Source organism: Camarhynchus parvulus, chromosome 1A (genome assembly GCF_901933205.1).
Source record: "Camarhynchus parvulus chromosome 1A, STF_HiC, whole genome shotgun sequence".
NCBI lineage: Eukaryota > Metazoa > Chordata > Aves > Passeriformes > Thraupidae > Camarhynchus > Camarhynchus parvulus.
In genome coordinates, this window is record NC_044586.1 from 56,274,231 (window position 1) to 56,297,518 (window position 23,288).

At 39.9% G+C, this 23,288-nt stretch overlaps 1 protein-coding gene across 1 annotated transcript; it reads right to left on the minus strand.

The window, feature by feature from the left end:
* Positions 1-83: 83 nt before the first annotated feature.
* Positions 84-22,212, minus strand: SLC26A4 (solute carrier family 26 member 4). The gene is made up of 20 exons (XM_030960106.1): positions 22,053-22,212; positions 21,546-21,685; positions 19,323-19,433; positions 17,506-17,696; positions 16,895-17,059; positions 14,201-14,353; positions 14,007-14,089; positions 12,907-13,054; positions 10,399-10,512; positions 9,573-9,650; positions 9,285-9,380; positions 7,761-7,867; positions 6,335-6,404; positions 5,933-6,025; positions 5,736-5,831; positions 4,634-4,864; positions 3,127-3,181; positions 2,668-2,813; positions 1,444-1,527; positions 84-941 (listed from the first exon to the last, which is right to left on the minus strand). The coding sequence occupies exons 1-20, from the start codon at positions 22,205-22,207 to the stop codon at positions 918-920; spliced, it is 2,340 nt and encodes a 779-aa protein (XP_030815966.1). The 5' UTR covers positions 22,208-22,212; the 3' UTR covers positions 84-917.
* Positions 22,213-23,288: the final 1,076 nt, after the last annotated feature.

The following is a 23,288-nucleotide window of genomic DNA, read 5'->3' on the forward strand; positions in this document are numbered from 1 at the left end:
CACCTATATTCCATTTAAAAAACCCCAAATGTCAATACTAGGTCACATTCTGACTTTGTTGCTTACACTCAGTATCAGCCTGTTTTACAGATTTCATTAAGTACCCAGGGACTAAGGTTTTCCTTAATTTATGTCATGATCTGCCTCTTGATGAAGATTATGTAACCTAGCCAAAATAATCTTCTCTGTCCTTCATTTAAGGGACAATCATTAATAGTAGTGCAAGACTTGCTACAATGGGATTAATACAGAACTAATGAACCCATATCCAAGGGTTTTTAGAAACTTTTCCTATTTGAAGTATTACTGTAGTTCAGTGCTGTTTCCTGTTCATGTGACAGTTTCACCTGTCACCTCTCAGTGATCTAACTACCTGCAGCAATTTAAGGAATTGCTTGAAAAAAATGATCATGGTGCATTTTCCAAGGCTTGTCAGGACATATTCCCACACTAAGGTTCTTGAATTCAAAGCCTTGGCCACCTAGAACTCCAGCCCTTTCACTAGGCTTTGTAGAAATATTGAACAAAAGGCTTGCCATCCAAAGATTTTGGTCTCTTCCACTCTCCTGGGCAGACCACAGAGCAGCTTTTCATCCTGTACACACTGATAAAAGTGTAGTGCAACTTCTGCCTGACTAGTCCCAAAACTGAGTGCATCTTTCACAATAGTCTTCTGATTTTCTTTTTTTATTAATGTATATCATAGCAGAAAGTGCTTGCAGAATCAAGGTCCAGAATATTTCTGGGATAATGCTAGCTAAAATTTGGAGAGTAATAGAGATCTGTATCATTCAGACAAACAATCAGGGTTTTCTTCAAGTGCAAAGATTGGTTTCATAGCAGAAAATGCTGGTCTGGATAGTACTGGTGGGTGGATATTGCTGTGCTCTCACAGGCAGGATGGTACCAGCAGTCCTTCAGGAGGCAAGTCGGCGCATAGCCTAGAGAAATGGGTTTGGAAAGGTGCAGAGAAACAGGCTGTGGTTAGTTCTCAGTATACACCATCTGGAAAAATGACATGTTTGTGTAAACTAAAAACTCAGTGAAAGTACAAAGTAACTTCTGTAAACTGTGCAGGTTGTGCAAGAAGCTGTCTGCTGTGTTAAAAGGAGGAATGAAAGGAGAAAGTTGTTCATAATTTTGGACTCTGGTGCCTCAAGCCTTACAAAGTCTTCTTTTAGGCGCCCAGCTTGTGTTTAGATCTATTGATAAGCCTGTGTAAGGCAAAAGTAATCCTAAAGCAAGAGAGATGAGGAGATAATTAAGCAGATACAATCTACTACCATCTCAAGAAAAATGTGACTTCCTCCACCTAGCACTGACATTCAGTATGCAGAGAGGGTAAGTATTTATGGAGGAGGTACCTGCTGAGGGCCATACTCCCACAGCATGACTCAGGGCTACAGGCAGAGGGATAGACACATTCAGTTCTAAAGTTCTTACCTCTTCCTGAACATCAAGTTCATCATCAGGCTGGCTGGCTTCTGTGAACTCTATGGGTTCTTTAGACTCCTGCATGAGTGAAATCTTGGTAGAAAGAAATTAAGAAACACGTTGTCCATATAATTGAAATTTATTTTTTTACTCTAAAGTACCTTAAAATAACTTCTACGACTTAGAATAGTCTGTTGTTTACTGTTCCTTGACAAAGATGATGATTTACTTCAGCTGAGAGGAACTTATAAATTGCAGAGCCTTTGGGCCTGTCTCTGCTCACATGACTAGTTATGGCTTTGTAACAATAATAAAATCTTTAAACTGCTATATAGCATTATGAAAATGTTAATATCTAGCATAAAAATTAGTATGAAAAAAGTTCTAAAAATAAGAGTCCTAGCCTAGTTAATTATCAGTAATATTAATTTTAATTGTTATTTATTCATAATACCGTAATAGTGATTGCTAGGAAAGGAATTGTGGTGAAAAGAAAGGAGGACATTAGATGACCGTTTTTCTAATGAGGGCCTTTTAAATGCTACAGAGCATAGCAAACCTTTAAATGCTACAGAGTGTTCTGGTTATCTGAAAAAAACCACAGAATACAGCAACAAAATGCACAGAGAAGGGCAGCAGGAATTAACACTAGTGTGGAACAGCTTCTGTACACATCCATGCCAAGCAGAGTGAGACTATGGCTTTGATTAGAAGTCTGTGGAGCTTTGGGAAAGGGAGCAGAGAATGATTATTCATTGCAGCTAACAATCCAGAAGTCCAGCAGGCCTAAACCAAGCAGGAAACATTTGTCATATAATTGAAAATTAGAGAACCCATCTCCACAGGATAATGTCAGAGGTTCCAAAAGAAGTATTACAGACACATTGAAGAAAACTCCATCTGTAGCAATTAAATATAATGTTCCAAATGCAACCTCCAGCTGATGAGGTTCTTAAGATGCCAGTAGTCAGAAATTAGAAAATGTGTCTTAGGATGAAGTGTTTGCCATATGTGCTGTTTCTCATGTTCTTTTCACTAACAAGCTCCTGGAGCTGACAGACCCTTCCTTTAATCTACAAAAGTACTCATGTACTACAGAAGCTGCCTAATTTACTACACTCCCACTTTTTTTGTACTACAGTTCTTGGTCTAGTTTTCAAATGTGCCACAGAAACTTCCAGAATGAGTGCTAGATGATGGAAGGAAGGGGAATGTACTGCTGGATATCCTTACCTTCTCAAATATGGGATCCTGGTTGTCACTGTATGTCATTTGATTCCTTATGTAGAGCACTGCATCATGGACAGTCAAGAAAAATATGTCTTTTCTGACAGTGTCATCAAAGAAGGCACCCCGTTCCAGCTGAGATATAAGGTTGTCTGAACAAAAGAAAGTCATAACAGTTTTATACAATATGAAGTACTTGAGAAATGAAAGTTAAAATACACAGTTGCAACTGTTAGAAATCAAGTGAATCCAAATGAATCCATCAATTATAGTTTAGTTTTGACTTTTACTTTCCATATTTCCTTTGCACTCCACAATTTTGTGTCCAATGGAGCTAACAATGCTTATCAGTGTTACAGTTCACATATTTATTAGTGTGGATGCTACACAGACACATCTAGAGATCCCTTCTCACCTTCATTTTATTTTTTGCACGAGTGAAAGTAGAAATACTTGGATATTTACCTTGATATGAAGCAAAGTATACTCTCACATCAATTCTCTCAAACTCTTTAATTATCTAAAAAAAAAAAGTTTGCAACAAAGACTTCAATAAATAAAGTCTGTAAGGAGAAAATACATATATGTCTGTACATCTGTGTAATGTATAGGCTCATACACTTCATTTTTTTCTGATTGTCTTCATTCCACATAGTATATTTTGTTTATTTATCATAATAAAGGTAGTGCTATACTTTACTATACTTAAAGATCCACTAGTTAAGTACCTGGTTGCTGAAGTGGCCTATCTTCAACTATGTAAGTGGAATACCCACTTTACATGCACAAGCATTGCTGCCAATTAAGCTTGTCATTCTGTTCTGAAAATTCAAATAATAATCTCTCCAAGTGAGACCACACGTGGCTGAGTGAGCTTTATTTCCCTCATGTATGTGTGATACGATACACTCATTCACTGGCACATGCAGATTTTTTTACACAGATTTTCCACTCATGCAGTGCACAGATGGACCTGTCCTTGGATGAAAAAGCTACATATGGAGAGAGTCATGTCAACAAACCCATATTCCCATGTACCTAGGCAGGAGGCTGATGCAAGATACACACTGCTCCTGTATTTCACTTAGTTAAAAGGCAGGGGACTAAAATCTACCCCTGGCTCCCTGGTGGCAGGCAAGTCTCTTAGATTAGTGTTTTCAGAGATGATTATTAATTCTATTTCTGTTAGTTGATAAACTTGAGTCATGGTAAAGATCTGGTTTTATAGATAGGCTAAGTAGTCCCAACTGCACAATTAAGTTAGTGAAAGCATTAATCTGAACATACAAAATATCAGAAAAAAATGAAGACTGAACAATGTGGTCCTACACACTTGTAACTGGGCACCAAAAATAATGGAAATACTTGGCCTTAATCTTTATACCTCATTTCCTTCTTCCTAGGAAGAAATATAATCTCCTTATTATGTACTGTGAGTTTGAAGATTAATTAATGAATGTTGATGAAGCACTTGATACTATCCACAGAAGATACTACAAAAAATGAATCATTCTTCCTCCATAATTAAAATGAATGAATAAATGAAGGAATGAATAAATAAATCTTGTGGCTAAAAACTGAACTGGGATGGTAAGATGAAAGTTTTACTACCTCTGTGTTGAATAAGCATCATCCTGTGCCCAGATTAAAGCAGGAGGCATGTGGAAAGAAAATATATAACCAGAATATTTCATAACATTTGCATATAAGGAGACCACATTTTGCAGTTAATTATTTTGAGTACTTGACTATGCACCCTTCATATTGTTCTTTTAATGCATTTTTTCCCACTTAAAATACACACACCACCAATATTCGACTTCTCGCTGATATTTTTCATATTTATATTTTCATGGTATTTTTCAACAACATACTTTTTAAAACTCAGAAATTAATTTCAGCTAACAGCTCTGGATTTACATACTACTGACTAGTTTCATTTTCATAGAACATCAGAAAAAAATGCCCTTACCGTTTTTATTGATCTCACAGCTACAATATCCAAGAAGGTTACTGCTCCAAAATCAAGAATGAGACTGTGGATGGGCACCTTGGGGATGTTTACTTTGACTGGGAGTTCTGAATTCCAGTCCACCTGGATCTCTACTTCTTTGGTGGGAACTTGAGGATCTTGGTTGTCTTCAGGTTCCTCATCAGTCTCAAAAGCTTCATTATTAATACCAGGCTCACTGATGATGCCATTCTATTGCCAGACAATATATGGAATATAGAATTTAATCATGGGTAAAGTTTGGGAGTTACAGAAAATACCACCCTGTGGTACCTTCTGTTGAAGGAATTGACAACAGACACTTGTGACCAGTATCCCCAGCTCCCAGTCCTGGTACTGGTTAGCATAATTAATGACATTTTATAATCAAGAAGCCATTCTTTGTGGCTGAGCAGGTTGTGTATTTGTTCCCTTTTCCCTCTTTCTCAGGCCCTGAAGGTCCTGTGAACCAATCAGACAAAGAAAACTGATTTCTTCTTCTCCCTGCCAGCCTCAAGGTTCCTGGGCACCAGGCTGATCTCTCCCTTCCTTGCTGGCCTTGAAGGTCCCAGGCACGTGGGCAACCAGGTGTAGTTGGTGAACCCATCAGAGAAAAGGGAAGTGTAACACAGGAATTGCCATAACAGAGCACTCTCTATGGCAAGTCCCGTGTGGGAAATTTGGACCAAAACTGCTGCTAACAGTGAGACACCCCCAGGGGCCAGGGATGCCTGCACTGTCTTTTGTTTTCTGAGTATTGGTGACTCAATTTCTTTCATGTAATTTTTAAGTCTAGATTATGATTATTATATTGATATATTAAACCATGTATTAAGATCTCACCTGATCTGCAGGGGGTTCAGGTAGTTAGAAACTCTAAGTTAGGGTCTAGGTGATTAAAACTGTAAGTTGTATTATAAATTCTGCATGCTACTTATAAACTGTACTACCATGTAGCAAGTCACACTTTTCATCTCTATTTTAAGGATGAGTACAGAGTAATTCATAATTAAACCTTAGCTAAAAAAGTCCAACAGTAACCCTTTGAGAAAAAATAGACATAAATAATTTTAAAAAGACCTACCTTAGTGGCTTTTAATTTTCCCTTCTTGATTAGCTTTTGTATTTTCCTCAGTGCTTTGAGTCTCTTATTATATACCTTGACTGCATCAAATCCCACCTACAGAAAACAGACCAAAATTATTTAACTTAAGTCAGTATAATTCTGAGGAAATCTCAAGGACCGTTAAGAAGCTTCCAAACCCATAACTGATCACTTACAGTAGATTTGAGGCTGCTTTTCAGTCCATCAATATTAGCATAAAAAATTGGACTTGAAAACTTGAGAATTTTCACACCTTCTGGTTCTATAACCTGTTGCCAAAGAATATAAGGTTAAACAGCAACAGCCACATTTTGACAATAAGAAGCAGTTTAACTATTTCAATTACATATTTGATTTTTAAAAAAACCACGGATTCGTTGATGATTGAGGGAATTCCATTTTTAGAAGCTTACAACCCTAGCATGCAAGATGGACCAACCATCTGAATGAAGAGGGTGCTAAAATTCGTTATCTTTGAAGACCCCACTTCCAAATTCAAGTTGTGTACAGTATGCAAGGCACCACCTTTTCTTACACTGACATGAAGACTGAAGGAAAACAATTCAGCCAGGACTTACATTTTTGTAGTCCTTGACCTTCTTGTAGATGTCTGTGCCAGGAATGTTTCCAAAGCCTCCCCATGAAGGACTAACAGAAGTAAAGACAGTGAAGGTAAATGTCACGCATGGGCACTCACAGAACTGAAGGGATTGCTGCATACAAAGTATCTTTGACTCCTGTGGTTTGCTTTCTAAAGCCAAAGTAACAGACTTGCAAAAGTGTTGAAGCTATTTTGTGTCACTGTAATGAACAGCCCTTTATAAAAAGAAGGTACTTTGGTCTCACCCTACTTAATGCACCATTTTGATTTAAGAGCTGAGTGAACAACTTGTTCAATTGGTTTCCCAAACCAGAAGAATATTTCAAAAGCAAATAAATTTGCTTGAAGTTTGAAAAACCAATTTTTTTTACACTGAAAAAAGAATTGATGGCTTTTAAATCAACTGAAATGCATTTACATTATTTTCAGATTATGTAAATATTTTTGTCCAACCTTTTAAAGTTTTATTTTAGTCAATAACAAAACCAAAATGTTTTGCAGTCTCCAGATATATATTCAACAGCTGAAGCAAATTGTTTTGAAGTTTGTAAGGCTTCATCTCCCCTTTATATTTTGGTAACATCTGAGTTGAATTTGGGAATGGTTTTTTGAGGCTCTTCAAATTTCATTTTTTAATAATTTACTATTGTGTAACAATTTTTACAAGGCTTTATTTTTATGCATTTGCTGACAATGCAACTATACCATGGTAGTGCTAGTTACCATACTCTCTGAACTCCAAGCTGAAGGAAAGAAGTTATGTTGTATTTTCAGATAAAAGGTCAATGAAAAAGAATAAGATGACTGAATAAGGTTCTTCAAATCCACCTTTTCTTACCATTCCACTCCCATATATTCTTTAAGCAGCAACAAATCAGCCAGAAGCACAATTTTTTTTCTAATTCTCATAAGAATGCTTTCTCTTGCTCTTCTTTTACAGCCATACAATCAGTCTTGTATAAGTAATAAGTGGAAAGGTTATTGGCATGTGCAACATACTGCAGTAGTATTACCTGCTGAGAGTTACTGTAATGATCAATTCATTACAAAAGCCATCTGTTTATATTTGTACAAAATACATCTGTTTATATTTGATCTAGAATGTTCCTGTCCCTTTTCAGAACTCAGCTATGTGGGTGCATATAAAACATATGGCTAAGTACCACCAGAGTGGCCAACATGATATGAAATACTAATCAAATAATGCAGCTTCTCTTTTATCAGTGTAAATAAATGTTAGCACACAAAGAGTGTCTTGTTCTAAAAGAAACAGATTTTTTTCATTTCAAAATTTTTGTAAACCCAAGCAGATATTCTGCCACAAATCATCTCGCATTTCAGCATATTATCTTCCTTTTTCATAACATAAAACTAAGAATTATTTCTGATTCTGTATTACTTACAACTGAACTCTCAGCACAACTGTCAGCAGTCCAAACAAAAGGCCAGCAAGTAATCCCAAATCAAGTCCCAGAATGATGGATGCTATACATGTAAAAACCCAGATCATCTGGAGAAGAAATAACAAACATAAAGTGTTTTCATTTTAACATATGACTCCTGGTCACACTAAAGAAACACTAGACCAGGTAATATGAAAAGCATGTTTTAACTTTGGAACTGATTGTAGCACACTAGCAATCTGCTGACTTCCATACAAAAGTCTTCTTCTTCCTCCAATATGTTTCATCCATCATATTATTAGGCATAGTTAGCTTTTTAGGAAATAAAGGGGTTTTCAACATAGCAATATTTTTTAAGGATCTGATTCCTTTGATGAAATTAAAGGAGATACAGTTAAACATTGCATTTACTTATTTCTGATGATGGCAATCTTTGTTAATCTTTCTTAAAATTGAAAAGTTTTATTTTACCAAGATGCAAAATACTGTAAGGTGCCTCCCGTGCACACATATAGGGAAGGAAGGGGATTCCTCAGTGACATTTAAGAATCAGAAAGAACTGTAGCAAAGAGAGGTGTTTCACATTAACAGCTGATGGCTCTTCTCTAAGATCTTCACTGAATATTCAGGCAGAACAGTTGAAGTGCACTCCTCAGTTCTTTGCTACATCACTGCCCATGCAGTAGACTCAATTTTTTTAAAAGCTGAGCGCTTCCACTTCTCACTGAAGTCACTGGCATCTTTTGTCTATAAATCAGTAAATGATTGACTAAAATATCTGAGATCTGTCTAAGACAGGTACTGCCCAATGACACTAACTGTAAAATCTAAGCACAGTAATGGGAAAAATTACTTTCATGCAATCTTTTCCTGCCCTAAGAGCCACAGTGAAGGTCTGCTCCACAAAACACACAGTGGGAGATGTCAGCAAGTACCCTGAGATATGGTTATAGTGGTTCATAAGAAAAGTCTCTTCATACATCCCTTAGCATGCCAAATGAATCCACATCCTAGCTTGGATTAGTCTTACCACAACAAAAAAAACCCCTTTTTCCTGAGGACTATCTGAGATTATTCAGGCAAATGGGATGGTCATGTGGTAACAACAGAAATATATGTACATGAATTAAGGAAAGGTCTCTGACTCATTTAACAAAGATAAAATCAGAATGGTAAGGGTGGCAGCAGGCCATCTGCTTTTCAAGCCATATCAGCACAAGATTGCTGTATACTACGGAAATGGCTGCAAAGGAGTTATCAATGCACAAAAATACTCTGACTGGCACCCTTACAGCAGGGTTTAGGAAATAGAAGATTAGCAGAATACTGACATAAAAATGAAGAATTTTTTACTGACCTCATGGCATTTGCATTTTGAGGATACACATAAAACTCTTCTGATGTTAACCCCACAAAATCCTGCTTATGTGGTAGTTAAGAGAAACTTGGGTGGCATTAAAAGGTAAAAAAACCCCCAAAAGTGGACAAAAGCATTCATGAGGAAAAAAAAATTAGGTTACTTACAGCATCCACTTTATTCTGTCTCCATAGACGGGGAACATCAAACACTTGCATGAACATCCCTTTCAAGTTAGCTATGACTACAGCTGCCAACACGGACTGTGAAGAAGAATAATGAAAAAATGGTATTTGGAAGCAAAGATACATATTAAGACAGTGCTCAACATGACCCACTATAAACCACAGACCTGTCTGGAATCAGATACCACAGTTTAAAGAGGGATATTAATCTTGCCCATCATAGTTGAACATTTGGATCTGATGTGGCTGTGCTGCAGAAGAGTACAGTACCTTTTGTAAGGGCTCTAGCAATTTCCCCAGGGCAACAATAGAAATCAAAACGATCCCAGCTGAGATTATACCAGCAACCTGCAAAGAACAGAGTTTATAGGAAATGAACTTACTATGATTCTATCATCTGTTTCTAGGATTACAAAGAGAAAACTACAAACAGTTGCACGTTACATTTCTTTAGGAACAGGGAGACCTGCCAAAGTGTCATTGTGTTTAGGCATATGCGGGCAACCATTATTCACTTCAACTAACACAGAGGGAATTCAGTTAAGCAGGAAGTCTAAACAAGCACAGGGTAGTAGCTCTTGAGGGGTTATGTTACAAAGACAGATGAATGGAGCAGTCTGTGTGTAAGCTGGAAAAGAAGCTGCTGGATAACCTGTAGTTTTTCACTGTTAAGAACCACACAGCTATAGTATGGTAGAACAAAGTAGTTTACTCAACCTGATGATGTTCCATGGCTGATGGTGAATGGCAAATGGCAGAGCTGCTCAGGCCAGCACATGGAAGCTTAAAGATATCATAGCCAGCTGGGAGAGATTTCCTCCCACATCCTACTCTGATAAACTCAGTCCTTTAATTGGAAATGAAATTCTGGGGAACTAGAGTTAAAAGATTTCTGACCCCTAAGGTAACTCATGGTATGTAAAACTTGATTGCCCTCTTCTGGCAGAGCTACAAAAATGATTCACTACTAGAGCTGTGGCTTTCCATGTGCCAGCAACGCAATCATTTTAGGACTATTTTCATCTCACAGTGAAATCTGTGCACTACACAAAATTAAATTTACCTCTGCATAGTACTAGTAAGAAAAGGCCATTACCTGAGTCTTTCCACCAGTACTTTCTTGGACTGCAGTCCGTGAAAGAGCAGTAGTTGCAACAAAACAAGAAAAGGCACCTGAAAAAATGTTGCTGAACCCAAAGGCAATAAATTCCTGAAAGATAATTGGATAATGCTGTAAATAAAGATGCCTGAAGACTGTTTTTCAATGGAGAAAGACAGCAGCTTCTGCAGTAGTTGATAAAGTAGGTAGCACAATAATATTAAGAAGAGTATGAACTAGTAATAGCTGTAATATTAAGTAGAGTATGAACTAGTAATAGCTGTTAAATGTTTACACAAATGCCTCTTGTGCCAGTGCAGCTACCTCTGTTTGGAAACCAACACAAAGAAGTTGGTGTACTCCCCTTGAAGTGGACATACTCATCTGAGTACAAAGGTATTTAAAGCTTACTTCTATCAGTGTAACCAAACCTAATGTTTCTAAGAATTACACTGGAATAATTGCATCAAGAAATGGGTACTAGAATAAATTTAACTCCTAGGTATCACAAGCTAAACAAGTTTATTGTACTAAACTCAGTACAATAGTCTGAGTTTAGACAAGCCTTTAACTAATGCATAGCATTGTATTATTAGTAGAACTATTAAGGAACTTTGCAATAATGCACAATTTCACTGAAGACTTCTAGTTTTCTAAGTCATAAGTTTTTCACTCTAAGCATCCCAATGAACTCACACCGAGTCTCAGGCAGCAATCTCAGATTTGCCCCAGGGTCACAGAAGCCAGCACCTCCTGATGCTGGTTTTTATGCTCAAGTGACAAGGACCTTGGGAGCTTTATGTCCTGGGGTCTGGGCCATTCCTCTGCTGGGAAATAAAGAATTTGGGAGCTGTCTGCAACCAACCCCATATAATTGACAGAAACATTGTTTACACTAAGCTGGCAGAGGCACAAGAGCTTTACACTCACTGCAAACTTTTTAAAATATAATTTAAGATTTGATTTTGGCTGTCTCCCTTCTTTTGTACAAAATTAAATTTCCTGTAAATTTTTATTTAGCTCCAACCACAAGAGCAGGAACAGACCTAAATGATTCATGCCTATTCCCATGTAACCACTGTGATTGGTGAGAAAATATTGGAGGTATAGTTCCTCATGTTCTTAGGTGTTAATGATCTGGATCTATGAAGACAATACAGACACTGGTAGATAATAGTATCAACCTGTCCTTCAAAATTATTTTACTACCTGCTTTTATGATCTTATTTTAACTTCTCCAGAACAACTAAACTATTTGCTCATCATCCTGGCCTGCATTTAACCTTTGCTATATGCAAAATTCATAACGTAGAACTGAAAGGAAGGCACTCTGCTTTTATAAACTAATTCTTCTACTACAATATTTAATCAGTATCTTTGAAACACACCACTGCTGGCAGAACAACATTTTCAACAACAGAACAGCATAAACAGTACTTCTAGGATTATGTATAATTCTTTGAGATTTATTAAACTGCAAGTTGGTGCATTTTGGTCAACTTTAAGACCAAGTGTTACCAGATATGACCTTTGAGGACTGTAAACTGGCAAACAGAAGCATAACTTTCTTATACACAGCAAAACAGTGTTTCTGAAGTCAAACTTTATGTAATCCATCAGTACTAAAATAAAGGATTCATTAAACAAAGTACTCATCTATTTGTTGTAGTGAGGGCATTTTCTAATATTCTCAAAGGATAAAATTAAAAATTAACATAGATGCAGGATGAGGAAGCTTTCTGATATTTTAATTCCACACCATGGGCAAGCAACATAACCCCTGGTGAAGACACTGAACAAATGCAGGAATCCTGTAGGAGCTTGTGATGCACAGCTCATGGCACATTCTAGCTCTGTGCCCCTAGAAAGCAATGCTTAAAGCAGCTCAGCCATTTAGTGCACACAGCTACTCCAGCACGTTCATATGCTGGTAGGCACTTGTGTGTAACTTGGGTGAAGCTGCAGGACTGATCTGTTAGGTTACAGGTGTAGTTATATTGATGTCACTGGAGTCATGCTGAGAAGTACAATCATTTATTAACTGTAAAGTTCAGCTGATTCAAATCCTGCATGAAGTCTAAGCCTAAATAAAGCTGTCCAGAGCAACTTCTTAGCTTGACATCGCCTTTATCTGCTCAAGCAACCCACCTCAAAATATGCCTTATAAGTGGAAATGGAAAGTAGGTTGCTAGGCCATGTCAACTTGGCATCACCAGAAAATTTCCCTGTACAGTGCTCAGCCCTTTCAGAGCTACTGCAGTCACTAGACTGATACAGAAGGAATGAAATAGTATGAAAAGCCCATACTGCAGCTGGATCTGGCTCATCTCTATGTGGCCATTTCAGCTAATTTTTTTTCAAGAGTTGAAAGAATTTCTCGTGTCAGACTTCAGTGCTTGTCTGAAAAATGTGTGTGAATGGTGTTTCTTTCATTTGGCTACATAAGTCAGCATGTTTTACATTATAAACATCACTATGTTTATAAAATATTTTGGTTATACATACCTGGTTTCCATCAATAGCATAGTCATACTTGGTTGCATATACCTTCCCCACAGACACGGCAATAGCATAAGCAACAATAGCGATGGAAAAGGAGGCTGCAATCATCTGGGAAAACAGGCTGACATTTGGAGGCTCAGGAGGCAAAAATCTAGCATTTAGAAAATATATTGGTGTTACCAGCTTTGATTGAATTCTATTCTTACCAGAACTGTCAAGGAGTTTGAGGCAGAGGCAAACAGGTTGCTTGTAATATGAAGTGTAATGTTTCAAGTTAATAAAAAGGTGGAAACAGCCCATTGACATACAGAACACGCTTATCTAGCTCACCCCAGCCCAAATCCTGATGCTATTAGTCAGCAACAAAGTTCCCATTGTTCTCAGCATGACTGAGATTTGGCCTTATGATAGCAAAGTGAAAAACTACATTTTTTGAAGCATCGAATAAAGAATGTATTGAATAGTATGATGAATTACATAAATATGTTAATGGCTCTTCATACTATTGTTAACATACTTCTTCAGTAAGATCTCAGAAGCATTTTATCCCCTACCATGTTTCCACAAATTTTAATTAATTAAGCCCTGAATACGAAATGGAATGTGAAGGTTACTACTGTGAAGTGCTCTGAATCTTTCAAGTGGAAGTCTCTACGAGTGTAATCCTCAACATCCTTGCTCCTATGAGTATGGAAGTGACAAAGCTGATTGGGATAACAGTAGCAGCAGGATTATGAACCGTAGTGGGATAACTCAGGATTACAGAAATTAAATCTATGCAGAATTTCTTTATTAAAAATTGTTATTTTTTAAAACCATTTTCCACAGTCCCATAGTCACTTCATGAGCAGGAAGTAATTAATTTTCAGATGGACTTCCTGAATTAGACAGACATTCCTAAACCCATTTTACAGAAGGAAATCTAGGCAACACGTTTGGGTGGCATAACTGATAGAGCCAGAAGTAAAACTCAGAAAATTTCCAGATCTGAGTTCTAAACTCAGGTTACAGCTCTCAACGTTTCTTTTATGCATTTTCTCTTACTACAGTCATTTTTAGCCAATTAAAATAATACCTTTTCCCCACAAAACAAAGACACTCACCCTCTTGGAATGCTCTTAACAATGCCTGCATTGTATTTTTTTTCCAAGTCGGCAGCATATGAAATGCCAGTGGCTACTATTGTCTGTAATAAGATAAAACAACAGTTTTAAGACTTAAAAAGAGTTCCTGTCTTCCTGTAGCTAGACCCATCAATTTTATCTGTTTTCAGCTTTTGCTATGCCCCCTTGCTTACCACAATCACTTCTATTGGTATAGGTATAGGTATCTTGTGTTTGAACCGATCGTTTATTTCTTTAACTACCATGCAGACAAAAATGGTGAGGAGTCCAGCAATAAGATCTGCAATGTTGGTGGTCCCAATTTTTTCAAATGTTTCAACAAGAGTCTGAAAAATAAAAATGATAGCATAAAACATGTCCATGTCCACTTGAAGGATGTGCAAATACTCATGAGATGATCCAGATGCATAGGGTTTTGGAGAAGGCCAAGCAACTTCATTCAAGCCTAGAGAAGCCCGAGGAAAATGTATTGTCAAGGTGCTATCAGTAAATGGATTTAATAGTGAATTTAATAGAAAAAGCATAGGTGCAAGAATTGTCCACATAAGGGGCTTCTGCTTCCCAATTTTAGTCAATTAATGCTAAGTAAAAAGAGTTAACTCTCTAACTGTGTTTTACCTCTACCTGTATCAGAGCAAGGAAGGGAAGATCTGGAGCTTCTTCACTTTGACAAATAGCAAGGGAGATCCTCATTTTTCTAAAGAGAGCTAGCAGACCCATGGGCAAAGCTCTGGTTCACTTCATGCCCAGTTCATGAGGTCTGTGCCTTACTTGTTTCCTATTTCCACTGCTGACAAACAGAGAATGAGTATGAACACACAGGTCATACCAGGCTGTGGAGAATCCAACACTGCACTTCAGAAAAGCAGCCACTCAACCTCATTCTACAGTAAATTAAGCCTCCCAGCAGAGTTTGGCCCCAGACTGGAGCACTCAAACTGGGCTGCAATAGGCTGCTCCCTTCTCTACCCTTCCTGTGCCCTTGCTTGGTCATATCGTTTATTACAAGTTATTGTACAGAGAAAACATGAAGAAATGATTACAGAAAAGTCACAAATACTCCTCTGTCCCACTCCTAAGCATCAGGGTAGTTCTCACTTGTCTTCTGTCTCCAAGAAAATGTAATTATCCCATGCCTGGTGAAGTAGCTGTAGCAGAATGATCTGGTAGAAAAGGGGCTAGAAACAGACATCCTGCATCCTGGTTAGCTCCCCCAATAACGAGTTTTTGGTTTAAACATAAGAGGAGGTTTGCAGCAGCAGCACTCCCACCCTTCTGAACAGACTTTGGCTTGGAAATAAAGCATCTAAGTGCTTAATTGGCTAGGTCTTCTAAGCTAAAGAAGCCTTCCTGAAACACTGAATCAGACGCCCTCCCTTGGCTGACTGAAGGCATTTCTTGCCCATTCTACTGTTTACCACAGATCCCATGAGAATGGCTGAGCACCTCTTGCACTGCCTCATTCCACAGGGAAACAGTAAACTCCTAACTTTGGCTGTAGATTCTGCGAATGCTGGATGCTTGGTGTTGCAGTTTGTTAAACACTACTGAAGCAAGTCCAAAACTTGCTGAAGCAGACACAGCAAATCACTGGTTGAGCAGACCCGAAATAACAACTTCTTTGCTCTACATGCACCTGCAAACACATTGACCTGGCTCACCTGCAAGAACACAGAAGTTTTGAACTTTAACCTAAAAAGTCAGCATCCCACTCAGCCTTGCTGGAGCTGGAAGAACCATGCAGTCCTTTCAAAAAGTGTATTATACTAAATACCATTCATTCAATAAACAAACAGATGGGAAAAAAATGCTGGATTAACAAGTCCATCATTCTGCCAGGTCTGCTGTAATGTATATTATACAGTAAGGACTTTGTCTCATCTAACTTTCCTTGTTCTGAGGGGAAGAGTTTTCATTAGTTCTGAAAAGGCCCATTAAGAAAATAATTTTTTACCCACACAAATAGTCCTCCACATCTCTTTTTTAATGTTTACCTTGCTGTTTATAGTTATATTCATCCTATTATTGTTAATCTAGATGTCCGCTGTATTTTTCCTAGTCTGGTTGCCAGAACTAGCATGTAAAATCTTCAAATATATTTTTTCCCCTAGAACAGCCTCTTTTAGAAATCTACTATTCTAATATGAAGTGCTATGGAACATCTAAAATACTGTGAACCTGGATGGTTTCATGCTCAAGTCAGTGACACAACTCTGAGCAATTTTCCTGGGAAAGGATACTATTCTGTAGTACAAGACCTCTAAGAATGCAGTATTTCTGTAATGCAGCCAAAACATTGCTCCATTTGAGCATTTTCTATAAAATCAACAAATGGAATTGTAAAGTAACAGTCAGCCTCACATTTGCCAACCAATAGGTACCTGGCCAAAGGGTGGGAATCTGTATCCTTTAGGAATTCATATGCATGGCTACAGTGTGAAATGGAGAATTATGCCCTTCACCAGAATGACCTGCTGGTTTAAGTGTAAAGAGCCTTGGGAAACGACCTGACAGGGTTAATAAATGATCAAATGTCCTTCAAAATAAGTGAGAAAGGAAGGGATGAGACAAACTGTAGTCTCCAGAAGTGTTAACTTGTTTTGCTTGGAATTTAAACTTCATGGGAAAAAGTGCTCTGTCTGAAAAAGACTTCAAGATGGTAATTTCTGTCTAAGGAACCCCAAAGGCAGCTATTTAGAGCTCCACAGCTAAAAACGAAAGATCTTCATGAAAGGGAGAACTAAAGGAATGCCCTATACTTACCACCATATATATGAACCATCCCTGCGTGAAATGGAAGCAGAAGATAAGCAATCATATAAAAATACCTATCATAAAACCAAAGCAGATTAGAAGGGCATACTTACATATATTATGGAAAGGACACCATTATAATTTTTAGTTGAAACATTCAGAACTATTTTCAGTTGTGACACAAGCACTTGAAAAGCAGCTGCAGTTGTGAATCCCCCAACTAATGGATCTGCAAGGTACCTCACAATGAAACCAATCTGGAGAACTCCAAATATAACCTAGAAAAATCATGAAAAATATCAGCTTGTTAAGTAACAAAAAAGGTACACTTTTATTTGGAGATTTCTTATGCTTTGTTTTCTCTCTTTGTTGATGCAGAGTCTTAGGACAGTATTTCCCCCATTTCAGCTTAGTGTAGCTTAGTACTGTCCATCCAAGGAAATAAAGGAGACCTGAAGCAATGTGTGAAAGGAAGCCACAGGATATGCACCATTAGTACTCAGTTTCATGCAGGTCTTCTGGTCTGCAATGGCAGGGCTATTCTGCTCTCTGTGCTCCCAGTCATGCTGTCTCCACACAGGATTTGAAGATCTTAAAGGTTTGTGATAACTTTCCTTCATTTTGTGTTTTACTACAGGAAAATGTCTGACTGCTGTAGCAGGCATTTTTCTGCCATTAACATTAAAGCAGTCTCAACCTGGTGTCTTCAAGTCAACTATTTTACCTGTAAAATTCCAACCAGGAAGGTGAGAGTGCTTGCAATCAGCACTCTCTGTGCATCTCTGGATTCAGTATCTATCAGTGCCCCTGTGACATTAGTCCCTGTAGCATTACTGCCTTCTATGAGAAAATTCTCATCCGGGGCCATGCTCAATACAACAGATCCCACCATCAAACTGACCACTGGGAATGGACCTGTAATGACAAACAGAGCACACTGAATTTAACACACATTGAAAAAAAAAATTATCAGACTAGACAAGGAATTCTAGGTCAGAAAAACCGTGTAATATTGTAATTGGGGTACATTGGTAGTATTAGGGGCCAAGAGCCACAGGCACTGCATATATGAAACAAAAATACTGCACCTTCTTTAAATACTGCTCCATCTTTAAATAACTTATGTAGTACATACAGATAAAAGTGCAGTTTCATGCTTTGCTTCAGCCAATTTAGGGCTGTACCAAGGCCAAAGGGGGCAGCAGGGTCAACACACTCCAACCATCTCCCTTTTATCAGCATCATAACCAGACAATAGAGATCACAATCCAGGTGAAAGCAACATTCATTTCTTTACATTTTAGGGTTTCTTTGTTTGCTTGTGTTTTTTTGGCTGGTTGGTTTTTTTTGTCATGGTTAGTTTTCAGCTGATCCAGCATGCCACATGATCAGGGTTCCCAACAACACACATCTGGCAGGAACATGATCCAATGGGTAGGACCACATCTTTTGGCAGTATTGTGCTATTACATTGGCTAAAGATGACTGAAACTACACTTTGGGCAAGATATAGAGAAAGTGATCATTGTGTCAGCAAAACACAACGTAAAAGTAATCATATTTGTTGCAGCTATTTACTAAAATTATGCAGAAAAGGAAATTGTCACAAAATGTCTTAAAGAAGGTTAAGTTAATTTTATAGATACCTTAAAGGACACTTCATGAATAAGAGCATTGGGAAGAGCATAAAGAAGGAGTGTTTGATAATCTATAAAGTAGGAATGCCACCATAAGTTGACACAACAAGTCAGATCTGGATAGCAAATGTGAGCTGCTTGGTAGGGTAGGAAGAGGCTAACAAAGTTGACAAAACATACAAAGACTTTTGATGCAGCAGAGAAGAAAGCTGATGAAAAAGTGTAGTATCATGCCAAAGCTCTGGGAGGGGAAAAGAATGTGTTCTTGGTAGATATGGAACAAGAAAAGACTGTATTTTGCTAGAATGAAGAAAAAGGCACTTCAGTGATCAAGCTGTAACAAGAATTTTAAATGTGAGAACTGACAAGAAACAAACCTCATATTCTAAAGAAAGCATTCAGAAAGAATCAACAGAGTTTACCCATAGCCTTGATGTGAGGCCCTACATAAGCATACACAAGCTCTGGGTCTCCATGACAGGCAAGAAGATACTGTCTACAGTAATGAAAAAAGGATGCAGGAAATAAGGCTTGTAGAGAAGACTGAAACAGCTCTGTTTTAGCCATCTTGAGCTTTAGTTGATAGACAAAATGTTTGTCATTCATACTGCCTACTGAGGCCTTGATCTTGTAATTTCTTGCATAGAGTGCAGCCAAAGACAAGATTTAAACTTCAGCACAAATTCAAGCAAAAAGCAGTGGCATACCTAAAGTTAGCTATTATGAACAACTGCCTGTATAAAGAAGAAATAAGCCTTAATTTCCCAATGAGATCCATCAATGTTAATATTCACCATAGCAAATTTGTTTCAGAAAGTAGTTATATTGTATGAAATATAAATGTCTGCAGTAAGGATTAACACTGAAATAGATAATTCACTGTAACTTGAATACATGCAGTTACCAACTGAGATGTGCCTTGATGTTCCCAGGAAAAAGTATGTCAGGATGGGGAAAAAAGCAGAATAGAGACCAAATCCAACAGGGACTGCAACCAGCAAAGCATAAGCCAAACCTGAAATGATAGATCATCAAAATATCATATTTAAAATCTCTCAGCAATCTACTATCTTGTCTAGATTAGACTTTCAGAAAGATTTACTGCTGTGGTCCAGAGGCAATTTAGAATATGTTTTGTCTTGTAAGTCAGTTGCAGGCACACATGTGAGTGAGTATCAATGACTGTAATTGACTGTACATCCCATGCTGGTAGCTGAGTGAGTACCGAAAGATGTTCCCATGTTTGCATAGGTAGCCCAATACACAGGCTGAGACAGAAACCTAAGTGGATAACATTGCTGCAAGAGTGTGTGTGCTTCTTGAGAGAAAAGGAGGATGTGTGAATGTTCTCGTTTCAGACAGAAATTTCAAGCAGAAGTCTCTGAGTTATTGCACAACAAATACGCTTCAGCATCTTCAGCTCTTGTGAAAATAGGGCCACTTCTTTTCCCAGTGAAAACTAATCTGCCAATAGGAAGTCACATAAATTTGAGAGCCTTGGTTCTTCTTCCTTTGCATACCTGTGCAAGCTGTCAAATCCAGCAAGCAATAAAAAAAAAAATGCCTTCAAAATCATATCCCAGTTAGCCAGAGTTCTCCTTCAAAGATTCTCCAAAACCTGTCAGAGTATGACAAGTCCTGAAGTCCTGGTCATACTACTGTGACTGATCAAAGGACTGCAAGCAAGACACTTAGTTGCTGGGAATTAGGGATTTCAGGAACCTCAAGATCCCAGCATTTTTTTTGCAAATATTTTGGCCAATTTTTCCTGTAATTCATGTTCTAAAATTTCAGATTTTTTTAAAATTATAGCTAGGTGTAGATTTGCATTAATTTTGGGTTTTTTCCATTTTTTTCTGCTTTTTTTAAATGCATAGGTGGGAGACCAGAAAGTATATTTAAAAATTGGTTTTACAAATAAATTCTAATTAGGATAAAATAAGGGCACTGAAAAAAAATAGGAGGTTATAGTATGAGCACAATAGCTCTTATAAGTAATATGAAAGGTCTATCTAGCCCAGTTCATTTTAAAAAGGCACAGGGATCCTGTAACTGTGCCACTACCTTCAGCAAAGATCTTCCGGCTCTGACACTCTTCTTTGGGAAAGAATCACTTTCTTTATTTCTCAGATCACCCCCTGCCTGGGGCAGAAGTTTGTAATCCTTTTTTCCTGCCAGTCTCTGCCTTCCTAGCATGCTCCAAGGGAACAGACAGGAGAGAACACTTGTGTCTAATCGGGAATGCGTAAACTGCTTTCTTTGTTCCCGGTGTAAATCTTTGTCCTCTTCCGCAAACACTGAATTTCCACTGGGGGAAAGTCTGGGGTTCACACAGCTAGTTTTGCCTGCTGAAGTCCCGAAAAAACTGTGAAAATAGTGTAAGAACTCTACTGAGATTAAATTATTGGGTTATAGTCAGTCTTGTCTTAGGCGGATGCTGCCTCAGGCAGGATGGTTCTGCCCTCTGAGTCTTCCTTAAGTGGCTTATTTGAACTGATTTCTGCTTATTTCTGACACTTTCCTATTTGTTCATCTTATTGAAAGCTTTACTAACAAATGGAATAAGGAAGTAAGGAAAACTTAATATTGCTAGCCATGTACTCTAAATATCCATGAAGTTTAATTTTTAAAAAAATCTGAATACATCACCACCTCCTTGAGGGTTGTCTTCTGCAGAGACCTGAACAACCTTATGAGATGAATTTTAAAGAGGATTAGATATCAAGGTTGCATTATTTTAGGGGAATAACTAGATTTTTGTAGGCAGTTGCAGAAGAACTATGGCTTAGACAACCAAGAAATATAAGTAAGACCACACAACCTATCTGATTTATCACAATGTAATTAAAATTTTAAATATAAAAATAAACACACGTTGAGTAAAGCGCCTGGAAGAAAAGTTAATTACATCCTTATAGCACGTCACAGGAAATTTAAATCTTCTATCCAAGGAAAGAAAAAGGAATAAATTAAAACCATAAATTATTTATTGCAAAATAATACCTAATATCTAGTATTAAATAACAAGCCTCAGATTTGTAATTCCATCTGCAAAACGTCCCGGTGTTCAGCCGGCTCCCTTATGGGGACGCCCCGGGGAGCGGAGCGCGGGCGCGCCTGGCTTTACCTTGCAGGGTGGCGACGAGGCCGGTGCTGAGCCCCGAGATGATGTCGCTGATCAGCCACTCTTTCACCCGGTAGTTGGGCAGCCACTCCAGGATGGGCAGAAAGGACTTGGCAATCTGAAAGGCCCTTTTCCTTGAACATCTGCGAGAAAACAAGTGATGAACACACCCCACGGAGCCGCAGTTGGAGCGCCCCAAGAACCCCAAAGTGGCAGAGAGCTGAGCTGATGCACATTTAAATTTGAGGGGCAGCGGCTGTCACAGACAGGGACGGGGCACGTAGTGGTGTCAAAAGCGCGCTCCCTGAGGAAGCACACCCTGGGCAGTGCGACACGCAGGGGAGCAGGGCTGTGTCCGGCGTGTGGGGCAGGGGAGCAGGGCTGTGTCCGGCGTATGGGGCAGGGGAGCAGAGATGTGTCCGGCGTGTGGGGCTCTCCATGCCTCGGCGGGTGGAGTTTGCGGGCGCCGGGACAGCGCGCCCCCGGCTCCCTCCCGCCGCCCGGACCCACCTGCAGGCCGCCTGCGCCCGCTCGCGGAGCGTGGGCGGCAGCGGCGGCCGCCGCTCGTTCTCCTCCTGGAAGCCGGGCTCGCTGTAGATGGGCCGCGCCACCACGTAGTGGCTGAGCTCGGCCAGCGGCTCGCTCGCCCGCCCGCCCGCGGCCATGGCCCCGCCTGAGCCGGCGAGCGCGGCCCCCCTGCCGGCCCCGCCGCGCCCGCGGCCCCGCAGCGCTGTCCGCGTCCTGAACCGCGGCTCTGCCTGCGCCCACTCCCCGGCCTGGGGCAGGGCGAGCCGGCCCCGCCGCAGCCGCATTTATACGGCCGCCCACGGCCCGACGCTTTATTTACGGGGAAACAGAGAGACCCGGCTCCGGGCCGGCCCGGGCGACGCCTCCGTGCGCCCTCCCCCCGGTGCCCCCTGCTCAGCCCCGCTCCGGCCGGCGCTCCCGAGCGACCGCCCCGACAGCGCCCGTGCCCTCGGGGCGGGGGCTGCACTTCAAAGGCGGCGGCCCGCGGGAATGGCTCCGGGGGTGCGGAGCGGGGCTTGCCGCACGCACGAGCCCGCCGGCAGGTGATGATGGCCTCTGCCCCTCAGCAGCTGCCCCCCAGAGCCACCTGCCCGCCGGAGCCTGAGGGAGTGAGATAGGACCCGCCACTCTCGCACACTGCTTGGCCCTCACGGAAGCCTCCCTGGCGTTCCCAAAGCCTTGCTGCGTCCCATGAGCCAAGTTTTGGGAGTCGTCTCCACGCATAGACGTAAATGCCTAACAGCACCTGCTCTCCAAACCACCGCGAGCTCACGCAGCAGCCGCGGTGGGAAGAAGCGGCTCAGGCCCCACAGGCTCTTTGCGTCACACCTGAAAGGAGAGAACATGGCCCAGGGCTGCAGTTTCTGGTTTGCTGCAGGCGGCTCGTAGGGAATGAGCTCCTTTGTGGCCCTGCTGTAATTTAGGATTACAGATAGGACTGGGGCTGAAAAAGTCAGTCCTGCCTGCTGAATACTGCTGGCTACATTTCAGCTTTTCTACCTTACGTATGGAAGACAACCTAGCACAGATCTTACAGGAGTGAAGCAAAGCACGTGTCCTCCTCACCTAGGAGATTTCCTGAAGTAAGAATCAGTGCCAGCGTTTCAGCCAACACCAGAGGTGCTGAGGGCACACACTGAGGGTAAAGCATCAAGCAAAGTATTTGTTCAATGAACTACTCAGGCATGGAGTTAGTTTCAAAGTAATTAAGTACAGTCC

Excerpts from the sequence above, each read along its gene's own strand:
- SLC26A4 (XM_030960106.1), bottom strand. The coding sequence starts at position 22,207 with ATGGCCGCGGGCGGGCGGGCGAGCGAGCCGCTGGCCGAGCTCAGCCAC. Across the intron at positions 14,354-16,894 it reads GTGTCCTTTCCATAATATAT|ACTCTTGTTGAAACATTTGA; the intron begins GTAAGTATGCCC and ends TTTATTTTTCAG. Across the intron at positions 9,381-9,572 it reads TGCTAGAGCCCTTACAAAAG|TCCGTGTTGGCAGCTGTAGT; the intron begins GTACTGTACTCT and ends TCTTCTTCACAG.